Consider the following 13,448-nt stretch of genomic DNA (forward strand, 5'->3'; position numbering starts at 1 on the left):
ATGGACTCTTCTCCAGGCTTCGTGGCTGTGATACTTCTTCTACTCGGTAAGTAAACAGAGGAGTCTTCAGCAGTGAGTTATGAAAGACCATTATCTTTAAGGCGACACAGAGCTCATCTCCCTCTCTCTTTCTCTCCTTCCATTGCACTGTAGGAAGGACTCGTGGAGACTCAGTGACTCAAACCGAAGGCCAAGTGACCATCTCAGAAAATGGATTCCTGAGAATAAATTGCACTTATTCAGCCACAAGCATAGGTTACCCTACTCTTTTCTGGTACTTTCAATATCCTGGAGAAAGTCTTCAACTCCTCCTGAAAGTCATTACTGCTGGCGAGAAGGGAAGCAGCAAAGGGTTTGAAGCCACATACAATAAAGAAACCACGTCCTTCCACTTGCAGAAAGCTTCAGTGCAAGAGTCAGACTCGGCCATGTACTACTGTGCTCTGGGTGACACAGTGGCAGAAACCACAGGGGGAGCTGAGCACAAACCGAGAGGCAACAGGTGGTCTGACTGCTGAGAAGCTGCCTCTGAGATCACCTGACTTCAGCACAGCCTTCCGTGCTGAGACCGAACTCAGCTCTGTTGGTGAAAAGTCATACAAGTGTCCTCCTGCCAGGCGACATTAACTTCAGAAATCATTAGAGAAACGATCAAGTCTCCGGGGTCATTGTGGTGTCACATTTAAGTTATTTGTCTGCAGTGCTGGGTCAAACCCAGAGCCCCACGCAAGCAAGGCAAATGGTCTACCACATTTTAAACTCCATCTATGTTCAGACAATCAAATGTGCTGGGGAAAGTGGTGTCTGGGTAGTATGATCTACACAGAGTCCGGAAGGAAAGATGTGAGAGAGCAGCAATCATTCCCTAACAAAGGCCTGTGGAATTCTTTTCTGAAAAAGATTATTATCCTCTCATATATTATAGTCCAACCACAGTTTTCCCTCCCTCTCATCCCCTTAGTTTCTCACCCTACCTTCCTCTCCCCCAGATCCACACCCCCACCTCCCCTCAGAAAAGAGCAGGGCTCATGTGACATTAACCAAACACAGTGTGAGGAGACCAGGCACATAACCATCACATCAGGGCTGTCAAGGCAACCCAATAGGAGGAAAGGGTCCTACAAGTAGGCAAAGGAGTCAGGGACAGTCCCTGCTCTAACTATTAGGATTCCCCCCAAACACTAAGCCACTTGGCCATAACATAGATGCAGAGGAGCTAGGGGAGACCCTTATAGGATCCCTGATCTCTGCCAGTCTCCGTGAGTCCCAGTCAGTTGATTCTGTGGATCTTGTTCTCATGGCTTTGTTGTCCTTGACACCTCTGTTTCTTCCAGTCCTTCCTCCCCATCCTCTGCAGGACTCTGTGAGTGTAGCCTTCTATGAGGCTGTGGACTCTGTGAGTGTAGCCAACTCTGAGGCTGCGGGACTCTGTGAGTGTAGCCTGCTATGAGGCTGTGGACTCTGTGAGTGTAGCCAACTCTGAGGCTGCGGGACTCTGTGAGTGTAGCCTGCTATGAGGCTGTGGACCCTGTGAGTGTAGCCTGCTATGACGCTGTGGACTCTCCATCTGCTCCCCTCTGCCGGTCTCTTTGATGATGATTCTGTTAGACTTGGTCCAGAACACTCTGCAGGCAGGACAAACTCTAGGTCAAAGGTCTTGTGGCTGAGTTTTCCCAGTTGCTCCCCCTGAGGCTCTGCTGGTTACAGAAGAGGCCAATTCAGGCTGTGTTTGTGTTGCCCATCACTAGGAGTCTTTGCGAGTGGAGAGTAACCTGAGAGGAATCTACTCCACTGAATTCTTAAGGAGAAGGAGGAAGAGCAGGGATCCAGGAGCAACAACAACCTGGAGAGCTGAAGGGGACACTCAGTGTGCAAAAGACAGAGTTTCTACTATTTTATGGGAAACCACATCATTTTCTCTCTCTCTTTTCTTTCTTTTTAAAGTTGAGACAGTGTCTCTCTGTGTTGCCCTGTCTGCCCTGGAACTCTATTTGTAAACCAGGCTGGCCCCAAACTCACAGAGATACACTTGCCTCTGCCTCTGCCTCTGCCTCTGCCTCTGCCTCTGCCTCTGCCTCTGCCTCTGCCTCTGCCTCTGCCTCTGCCTCTGCCTCTGCCTCTGCCTCTGCCTCTGCCTCTGCCTCTGCCTGCCTCCTAAATCACAGGGAAAAGCTATCATCTTTCTCTTAAATCCTTCAAAATGATCATATGAGATCCAACTATTTCACAGTGAGATTTAGACAAGTGTTGGATTAACTATGTGGGTGCTATGGCCTGTCCATGCTGTCACAAAACCAGAGATCACACCGTCTTTACTTCTAGTAATTTTCCCGTAAAAACTTGCTGTGTCCTGTATGACAGGGTTATTCCAGGTTCCTTTAGATTTGTCATCGTCTCTGCGCATCAGATCTCAGACATACGGTAAATCCTCACACACTTAAACATTTCACAGTTCCATTTTCACTGAGAAGTGTGACGCCTGAAGAAAGGAGTTTTCAAAACCTTCAGCACTTTCCACTCATCGGTGTCTGTGCCAGACACTCAACTATTCCTGCATTAGTGTGTCATTTATGAGCACAGAGAATTGCTGATTCTTATGGACAATTTGGTAGCGTAGGTCTTGAAAAGCATTGTTGGACTAATAATGAATGATCAAAAATCATGCCATTACTATGAGAGGATAATTTTATATTAAATCAGAAACACATCGTGTGTTAGCACGAAATTGTCAAAGAATTAATAAACATACGTATTTTTTACACAGAATTTTAATGTACCTGCTTTTTGACAAAATTCGTCATTTGAAATTGGTAACATAGTTGCAAATAGAGCAGAGGAAAAGTCACATTCTAAAGACATTTACATTTTAGGGGAGCACTAAATTGAGGCTTGTCATTATCATTACCTTTTACCATGAATCATTTCTATTAAACTTTCAAAGATCCTTTGGCATCTATTTTCAGATGAGGAAAGTAAATATTAACTGTCTTACATAGTCCTGAGACAAATTATTATAGACACCCTCCTGTGGTTCTTATACATACATACATACATACATACATACATACATACATAGGAGTTTACATTTGGCACCAAATTTCCGACAGTAAAAAGCAACCACAGAAAGCTGACTCAGAGATTTTGAGCAAGTACAACTCTGACCCCAAGATGGCAGTGCGAGCGTTAGTCCTACCTCAGGAGCTGGTGAGTGTGTGCCTGCCTGCGTGCATGCCTGCGTGCATGCCTGTGTGAGTGCGTGCGTGCATCAGTCTCTGACTGGCTGGCTGTACTTACTGAGAGTCCCCATTTAATGCTACAAGAAAAAGCTGATGAATCAGGCAGCAGCTTTGGGCTAGGCTTCTGCAGAAAAACCATGGGGAAGCACCAGAGTGCCTGCTGGGTGCTTTTGTGGCTGCATCATCAGTGTGAGTGAGTGGAGGTGTTAGCTGGGGGCCACAGGAAGGCATCTTAGGATTTGGGGAAGGATGTCATTCTGTGTGCCAGGAGAGACACATGGGCCTGCTTGAGGATAACCTGAGATGCTTGTAGAGAGTAAGGAAGGATCTCATCTAAGCTTAGATGATTGATTTCTGGACTCTCTCACTGTTTTCTGAATAGGGGTGGCTGGCAAGACCCAAGTGGAGCAGAGTCCCCAGTCCCTGGTTGTCCATGAAGGAGAGAGCTGTGTCCTTCAATGCAATTACACTGTGACTCCCTTCAACAACTTGAGGTGGTACAAACAAGACACAGGCAGAGGTCCTGTGTCCCTGACAGTCCTGACAAACAAGGAAGAGAAAACATCAAGGGGAAGATACTCGGCAACTCTGGATGAAGGCGCTAAGCACAGCACCCTGCACATCACAGCCTCCCTGCTGGATGACGCTGCCACCTACATCTGTGTGGTGGCCGCACCATGCTCCCCAGAAACTTAGAGTCAGTACCAAAACCTGCTCCTGGAGGCTTTGAGAAGGCATAGGTGACAGAGAAGTCTTTCAAATACTGTACTGGGAACTGAAATTCCCTTTTTGGGCCATGATTTCATTAGAAAGACAATTTTAAAACAGTCTGAAAAGAGAGCTTGAAGGAATTTTCAATAGATTTCAAGAGAAAAACTTTGTAGAAAAACAGAAAATCCTGGCAGCCACCATAAAGGGAGGAGGTAGAGAAAACATTAGCCTTTTCGTTAGCCAGGGAGGTCAGAGAAACTGCTAGAAAGTACTGAATGTTATGGAAAAAAGTAAAGGAGGGCTGAGCCTGAGCCCTGCATTTGTGTGCAGAGGGAAGCCAGTACTGCACTCTTATGTCCCAGGTAAAAGGACTGCACCTGAGATACGTGCTTAGAAGAGGAAACAGAAACACATTTGATGGAACTGAACCAATCCCACAGCTCCCTGTACCCAAATCCCGTGGGGGAGAGAGCTGAACTCTCAGAAGTGTGGAGAATCCTGAGACCTCAGGACAGACAGCCATTTCTGGCCACTTCTGCCAACATTCCCAGCCTGAGAGGAAAATGCATAGTGCCTCTGGATACAGGAATATAGGAGCAGTCAGAGGCAGGAACTGGCTGGTTTCTGCCTGCACCCAGAACTGACTGAACCAGTACCACAGCTCCCTGCACCCAAATCTTCTGTGGGAGAGAGCTGGGCCCTCATAAGTGTGGACACTTCTGAGAACACAGAGGGGACAAATACTTTCTGCCCACATTTCTGACCCAAGAGGTAATTACTTAGTGCGATCAGTGCCCTCTGGGCATAGGACCTAGGGGTAGTCAGAGGCAGGAAACTTCCGGTTTCTGCCTGTGACAAGAGTTGAAAGCCAGTCACCAGGAGCACCTACACACCTGAGAGCAGAACTCACTTTTCCCAGATCTGGCTGAAAGCAAACAGGTCTACAGGAGTGCTGACACACAGGACTACAGGAGGGCAAAGCCACTTTCAGAAACAGCAAGACAAGCTAACACCAGAGACAACCTGATGACAAGAGGCAAGCGCAGGAACCTAAGACTACTTGGCATCATCAGAGCCCAGCTCTCCCACAAAGCTGATACTGGATATCCAAACACACTGGAAAAACAAGATTTGCATTTAAAAATCACATTTTATGATGATGATGGAAGACTTTTTTTAAAATTTATTCATTTAATGTATGTGAGTACACTCTAGCTATCTTCAGACACAGGAGCAGAGGGCATCAGATCCCATCACAGATGGTTGTGAGCCACCATGTGGTTGCTGGGAATTGAACTCAGGACCTCTGGAAGAGCAGTCAATGCTATTAACCAGCACCCATGATGGAGGACTTTAATAAGGACATACATAACTCCATTAAAGAAATATAGGCCAGCACAAGTAAACGAATAGAAGCCCTTAAATAGGAAACAAATATCCCTTAAAGAATCCATTAAAGAATTATAGGAAAACACAACCAAACAGGTGAAGGATATGGACGAAACACTCCAGGATTTAAAAATGGAAATAGAAACCATTTCAAAAGCACAAAGGGAGACAACCCTGGATATAGAAAACCTAGGACAGAGATCAGAAGTCATAGATGCCACACCGACAAAACACGAGAGATAGAAAAGATAATCTCAGGAGCAGAAGATAGCAAAGAAAATGACACAACAGTCACAGATAACATAAAATGCAAAAAGCTCCTAGAACAAAACATCCAGGAAATACAGGACACAGTGAGACGATCAAACCTAAGGATAATAGTTATAGAAAAGAGTGAAGACTCCCAACTTAAAGGGATAGGAATATCTTCAACAAAATTATAGAAAAAAAAATACTTCCCTAACCTAAGGAAAGAGATGCCCATAGACATACAAGAAGCCTACAGATCTCCAAATAGTTTGGACCAGAAAAGAAAATCCTCCCATCACATAATAGTCAAAACACCAAATGCACAAAACAGAGAAAGAATTTTAAAAGCAGAAAGGGAAAAAGGTCAAGTAACATATAAAGGCAGACCTATCAGAATTGCACCAGACTTCTCACCAGAGGCTATGAAAGCCAGAAGACCTTGGGCAGATGTCATATAGACCCTAAGAGAACACAAATGCCAGTCAAGGCTGCTATATCCAGCAAAACTCTCAATTAACATAGATGGAGAAGCCAAGATATTCCATGACAAAACCAAATTTACACAATATCTTTCTAGAAATCCAGCCCTACAAAGGATAATAGATGGAAAACTCCATCACAAAGAGGGAAACTACAACCTAGAAAAATCAAGAAAGCAATCTCCTTGCAACAAATCCAAAAGGAGAGAGACACACAAGCATAATTCCACCTCTAACAACAAAAATAACAGGAAGCAACAATCACTATTCCTTAATCTCTCTTAACACCAATGGACTAAATTCCCCATTAAAAAGTCATAGACTAACAGACTAGACATGTAAAGAGGACCCAGCATTCTACTGCACACAGGAAACAAACCTTAGAGACAAAGAGAGATACTGCCTTAGAGTAAAAGGCTGGAAAACCACTTTCCAAGCAAATGGCCCAAAGAAACAAGCTGAAGTAGCCATTCTAATATCGAATAAAATCAACTTTCAACCAAAAGTCATCACAAAATGTAAGAAAGGATACTTCATATTCATCAAAGGAAAAATCCACCAAGAAGAACTCTCAATTCTAGATAACTATGCTCCAAATACAAGGAACCTACATTCATAAAAGAAAGCTTATTAAAGCTCAAAGCACACATTGCACCTCACACAATAATAGTAGGAGATTTCAAAACCCCACTCTCATCAATGGACAGATCATGGAAACATAAATTAAACAGAAACACAGAAAAATTAACAGAAGTTATGAGTCAAATGGACTTAGCAGATATTTACAGAATATTTCATCCTAAAGCAAAAGAATATACCTTCTTCTCAGCATCTCATGGTACCTTCTCCCAAATTGACCATATAATTGGCCACAAAACAGACCTCAACAGATACAAGAAGATTGAAATAATCCCACGCATCCTATCAGATCACCAAGGAATAAGACTGGTCTTCAATAACAAGAGAAAGCCCACAGATACATGGAAGTTGAACAACACTCTACTCAATGATAACTTGGTCAAGGAAAAACTAAAGAAAAAAATTAAAGACTTTTTAGACTCTAATGAAAACGAAGGTACAACACACCCAAACTTATGGGACACAATGAAAGTAGTGCCAAGAGGAAAACTCAAAGCTCAGAGTGACTTCAAAAAGAAACAGGAGAGAGCATACATTAGCAGCTTGGCAGCACACATAAAGCTCAAGAACAGAAAGAAGCAAATACACCCAGGAGGAGTAGAAGGCAGGAAATAATCAAACACAGGACTGAAATCAACCAAGTAGAAAGAAAAAGAATCAACAAAACCAGGAACTGGTTCTTTGAGAAAATGAACAAGACAGATAAACCCTCAGCCAGACTAATCATATCCAAATTAACAAAATCAGAAATGAAAAGGGAGCCATAACAACTGAATCAGAAGAAATTTAAAAAATCATCAGATCCTACGACAAAAGCCTATATTCAACAAAACTGGAAAATCTGGAGGAAATGGACAATTTATTAGACAAATACCAGGTACCAAAGTTAAGTCAGGATCAGATAAATCATCCAAACAACCTCCTAACTCCACAAGAATTAGAAGTCATTAAAAGTCTCCCTACCAAGAAGGGCCCAGGACCAGATAGGTTTAATACAGAATTCTATCAGACCTTCATAGAAGAACTCATACCAATATTGTTCAAACTATTCCACAAAATAAAAACAGACAAAGAACTACCCAAGTCCTTCTATGAAGCTACAATAATTCTTATTCCTAAACCACACAAAGACCCAACAAAGAAAGAGAACTTTAGACCATTTTCCCTTATGCATATTGATACAAAAATACTCAGTAAAATTCTTGCAATCTGAATCCAAGAACACATCAAAATGATCATCCATCATGATCAAGAAGGCTTCATTTCAGGGATGCAGAGATGGTTCAATATAGGGAAATCCAGAAACATAATCCACTATATAAACAAATTCAAAGAAAAAACCAAATGATCATTTCATTAGATGCTGAGAAAGCATTTGACAAAATTCAGCATCCCTTCATGATAAAAGTCCTGGAAAGATTAGGAATTCAAGGCCCATATCTAAACATAGTAAAAGCAATATAGAGCAAACTAACAGCTAGCATTAAACTAAATGGAGAGAAACTTGAAGCAATCCCACTAAAATCAGAGACTAGAGAAGGCTGCCCACTCTCACCTTACTTATTCAATAAAGTATTCAAAATCCTAGCCAGAGCAATCAGACAACAAAAGGTCAAAGGGATACAAATTGGAAAGGAAGAAGTCAAAACATCAGTATTTGCAGACATGATAGTATCCTTAAGTGACCCCAAAAGTTCCACCAGAAACCTACTAAGCCTGATAAACAACTTCAGCAACGTGCCTGGTTATAAAATTAACTCAAACAAATCAGCAGCCTTCCTCTACTCAAAGAATAAACAGGCTGAGAAAGAAATTAGGGAAATGACACCCTTCACAATAGTCTCAAATAATAGAAAATACCTTGGTGTTACTCTAACCAAGCAAGTGAAGGATCTGTATGATAAGAACTTCAACTCTCTGAAGAAAAAAATTGATCTCAGAAGCTGGAAAGAGCTCCCATGCTCATGGATTGGCAGGATTAATATGGTAACAATAGTCATTTTGCCAAGAGCAATCTACAGAAGCAATGCAATCCCCATCAAATTTCCAACGCAATTCTTCATAGAGCGAGAAAGAGCAATTTGCAAATCCATTTGGAATAACAAAAAACCCAGGATAGCAAAAACTATCCTCAACAATAAAAGAACTTCTGGGGGAATCACCATTCCTGACCTCAAGCAGTATTACAGAGCAAGAGTGATGTAAACTGCATGGTGTTGGTACAGAGACAGGCAGGTAGATCAGTGGAATAGAATTGAAGACCCAGAAATGAACCCACACACCTATGGTCACTTGATCTTTGACAAAGGAGCTAAAACCATCCAATGGAAAAAAGATAGCATTTTCAACAGATGGTGCTGGTTCAACTGGAGGTCAGCATGGAGAAGAATGAAAATTGATCCATTTTTATCACCATAAGATCAAGTGGATCAAGGTCCTCCACATCAAACCAGATACATTCGAACTAATAGAAGAAAGAGTAGGGAATGGGTACTGGGGAAATTTTTTGATAAAAACACCAATGGCTTATGCTCTAAGATCAAGAATCAACAAATGGGACCTCATAAAACTACAAATTAATAAAATATAATAAATTAATTAAATAAAAATTAATTATTAAAATTAATAAAATATGGAGAGTACTGCAAGCTGAAATACAAAAGCAACATTCAATAGCTTGGAGTGATGCAAAATTAATGAACATGATAAAAATTGATATATAGATAAATGCAAAATTAATATCTTTTGTAGCATGTTTCCTTTTACATAGCTCAAAAATAAATGCATAAGATACAATAGATAAACACTACATGTGTTCCGAATAACATATTAGATAACTACATGTATAGTTTTCTGTATATATAAGGGTTCTGACATAATTTTTAATAAAATTTTTATATTTGAGGTTTATATGCTTTGGAATAAATAGCCATTTATTCCCATTGAAAACAAAGGAGCAACACTAAATGTACTGTTGCTTTTTTTGGCTCATGGTCAAATGTAATACTCTCCTGTGTGAACCTGTAGGTCTTCACACTCCCTTACCATCATGTTTAGCTTTTCCAGTACAACCCTGATTTCAGCCAGTATAATTTGTTAGTTTATCATTGCTATGTGGTTCTTGCATTTCTACTGCGTTCAATGTATTATATATTTTATCTTGTCATTGTTAAAAATCATCTTATTAATAGGTGTGCTTATTATAAACACTGTGCCTCTGGTCCACGCATTGTCTTTAAGGCTTTCTATTGAATATTCAGACATTTTCTAAGTCATGGCAGATGCTCTCATATGCCATTGCTATGCATCTTTGGGCCTTCACATTTATTGAGAAATCCATTTGTTATGTTTTTAAAGAACAAGGTATTTGTGAAGAAAAGGATTTGGCTCCTTGGCTTCTACCACACACAATAGATAACTCTGGCTTCCTAGTTGGACACAAGTCTGTGATTAGTGCAAAATACAATGATATTTCCTCAGGGACTCTGAATATTTGTTAAACTTATATTTTAATTTCAAAAACAATTACAGTTAAAATAAATAAAATTATAGAAAATTATCATAGAAAACTACTATTATAGAAATTGTTATAACATTTAAAAGCGTTCCCAGTACAGCTTGATCTGTACAGACTTCCAGGCCATCCAGAACTACAAAGAGAGGCCCCGTGTCTTAGTTAGGGTTTCTACTGTTATAAAGGGACATCACAACCACAGCAACTCTTATAAAGGGTAGCATGTAATTGTGGCTAGATCACAGTTTCAGAGATGTCAGCATGTCTACAAACATGGCAACACGCAGGCAGACACGTTGCTGGGGAGGAGCTGGGAGTTCTACACCCGAATCTGCAGGCAGCAGGAAGAAAGCGTCCCTGGTCTCTCGAAATCTTGAAGCCCATGCCTAGTGACACACTACTCCAAAACCCATACGTCCTAGTAGTGCCACTCACTCCCTATGAGCCTATGGGGGGCATTTCCATTTACACCACCACATCCTGTCTGACTTTTCTCCCAGTGTGATGAGTCCTTGTGAACAAGTTTAACGGGGGTTGACAGTTCAGAGGTTGAGTCCATAATCATCATGGCAGGTAGCATGGCAGTGGCAGGCAGGCAGGCAGGCATAGTGCTAAAGTAGTAAGTAAGAGCTTTCAGCCTGCTGTCTGAGAGCCAACTGTGAACAGCTTGGTGTTTTGAAACCTCTAAGCCCATCCCCAATAACAAACCTCCTCCAAAATCCCTCATCTATTAATTCTTCCCAAACAATTCCACCAGTCAGTGACAACGCATCAAATATATGAGCCTAAGGGAGAAATTCCAGTTCAAACCACCACAGCGGACCCTGTCTCAAAAAAAACAAAACAAACAAAAAAACAAAAAGAAACCCCCAAAACCTCCTCATATTTTAAGATGGAACCATGTTTATTAAGTGAGATTTTAACCCAGTGGGTTTTTCCAGAAATCCTTTAGTTAGAGACAGTCTTTCCATTCAAAGGTGAAGTGTTTTACACAGGTGTGTTGTCTGGCACCAAGAGAAGCTGTTCAGTGTGAGATAATCCTGATCTATAAGATCTCACTTCGAGGTGGTCACAGAAAAAGTATCAGTCATTGGACCCAGGAAAGTGGCTGCTTAAGGTAACAGGAAATATTTCAATTCTAACTTAAAATACATGAAAACATACACTTTCTCCCACATTGTCTTGGAGTAAATGCCTCTTGATTTCGTTTTGTCACTAAGCTGTCAGACTTTTACTTTGAACATCTCAAATAGGAAAGGGCTTTTTTTTGTTGTTGTTTTGTTTTGTTTTGTTTTGGTCACTGTCAATATCCACAAGATGGCAGCCTCTTCTCAGAGACTCTGGAGGAAACTCTCAAGTGTTTTTGAATGAGAGTCCTGGGGGAGTGGTAGGAGAGGAGGGGGAAGGGAAAAGGGAGGGGCTTGCTGATGAAACAAGGGTGTTGAAAAGTTGCTCTACTTGGTGGAACATCATTTTTATGTTTCCAGAAGGAGAAACATTAGAAATGTGAAACTCATTTTTAGGGGCTTAAGATCTGAATCCCCAGCAGAGAGAGATAAGGGGAAATGATGAAATCCTTGAGTGTTTCACTAGTGATCCTGTGGCTCCAGTTTAATTGTGAGTTTTGGGCATTTCTTTTGGATAGAAGGTGTGATGTATGATGTCATTGTCTATTTTAGGATAGTGGTAGAAACACAGATGTTTTAAGTCTCTAGTTAAAGGATGGGAGGCCCATGGAAAAGTTATTCTAGAATGTTACCATCCAAGTGCATCCAGTCTTATTTGTCTGACCTTTGTCTTTCTGCACAGGGGTGAGCAGCCAGCAGAAGGTGCAGCAGAGCCCAGAATCCCTCATTGTCCCAGAGGGAGCCATGACGTCTCTCAACTGCACATTCAGTGATCGTGCTTCTAACGACTTCAGGTGGTACAGACAGCTTTCTGGGAAAGGCCTTGAGTTGCTGGTGTCCATCTTCTCCGATGGTGAAAAAGAAGAAGGCAGATTCACAGCTCACCTCAATATAGCCAGACTGCAAGTCTCTCTACACATGAGAGACCTGGGGCCCAGTGACTCTGCTGTCTACCTCTGTGCAGTGAGCACACAGTGCTCCCCAGGCACCTGCATCCTGCACCCAAACCTTGGGCCCCACAAGGCCTGAGCTAGAGCAGACTTGATTTGAAGTCTTTACCTTATGCCAATACCTCAGTCTCAACAATACTGCTCTAAACTTCCTGAGTCTTCTCCCTCCTCCTCCGTTTTATTTTTCATAATCTAGTGACTCTAATGAGTGGTACCCCTCTGCTTATGGGTGTGGATCATTGACTGATACACGGGCAACCTACAAGGGCATCCTTTCTAAGGAATAATGACTCTCCTTGCCCCAACAGCCACCAATTCCTCCTCAGCATGGAAGGGGCCTCAGGAGCCTCTTTACTCTTCATACTTGAAGTTTTACATGTCTTGATCTTGTGCATGTCTGGTACAAGAACTGCAGGCCCTGTGAGTTCATGTTGGACAGCAGTTCTGTCATGTCCAAAGAAAAGATTTTAAAGCTTTCATCCTCTCAGTCTTAGGTTTTTTTTTTCCACTTCTCTTCTAAGACTTTCCATAAGCTTTGTTGGGATGAGGAGTGGGTAGATGTTTCACCTGTGGCTAAGCACTCTCTGTCTCTTATTTTCATAACTGTGAGCATTCCTCTGATCCCTGACTTTCTACAGTTCTTCAATCCCCTCTTTTGTGACATTTCCCCAGCCTTGGAGTGGCTGATATAGATATCCCATTTAGGTTTGAACCCTCAGCACTTACTCTCCGCACCTCAGGTAGTTTTTATGCATCTCTGCATTAGTTCAATGAAAAGAAAGCTTCCTGGACCAAGGTTAAGAACAACACTATTCTGGTCATTGGCTTTTGTTTAAACTCAGTCACATTCCTTCCTTGCATCTTGTAGGCACATTTTAACTCTTCCTTTGGATGATCAGATTATCAATTTCGGTTCAAGAAAACTTCATAGATAAAGTCTCAGATCTGGTCATACTTTTATGACTTTCCTCAGGGCTCTAGGTATAAACACTGGCCATGCTCCTATGCAGCCCATGCTATCATCCTTTGTACTGTTTAAAGCCTGGGTCAAAGTCCTTATGTATATTTTGATTTCTGTCACTTTACCCCTTGTTTAATTTTGTGCAGATCCAATTTGGTTTCCTTTCTGCATTCTCACAGAATTTTCTGTCCCG

At 41.7% G+C, this 13,448-nt stretch overlaps 2 gene segments (V, D, J or C); both read left to right on the forward strand.

Annotated features, from left to right (window-relative positions):
- Positions 1–3,932, forward strand: LOC134482270 (T cell receptor alpha variable 10-like). The segment is given in 2 exon segments: positions 1–46; positions 3,619–3,932. Coding segments are annotated over 2 exon segments (360 nt in total).
- Positions 3,933–10,783: 6,851 nt separating this feature from the next.
- Positions 10,784–12,373, forward strand: LOC134482271 (T-cell receptor alpha chain V region 2B4-like). The segment is given in 2 exon segments: positions 10,784–10,790; positions 12,027–12,373. Coding segments are annotated over 2 exon segments (354 nt in total).
- The last annotated feature ends 1,075 nt before the right edge of the window (positions 12,374–13,448 follow it).

The sequence above is a fragment of the Rattus norvegicus genome, chromosome 15 (genome assembly GCF_036323735.1).
Source record: "Rattus norvegicus strain BN/NHsdMcwi chromosome 15, GRCr8, whole genome shotgun sequence".
NCBI lineage: Eukaryota > Metazoa > Chordata > Mammalia > Rodentia > Muridae > Rattus > Rattus norvegicus.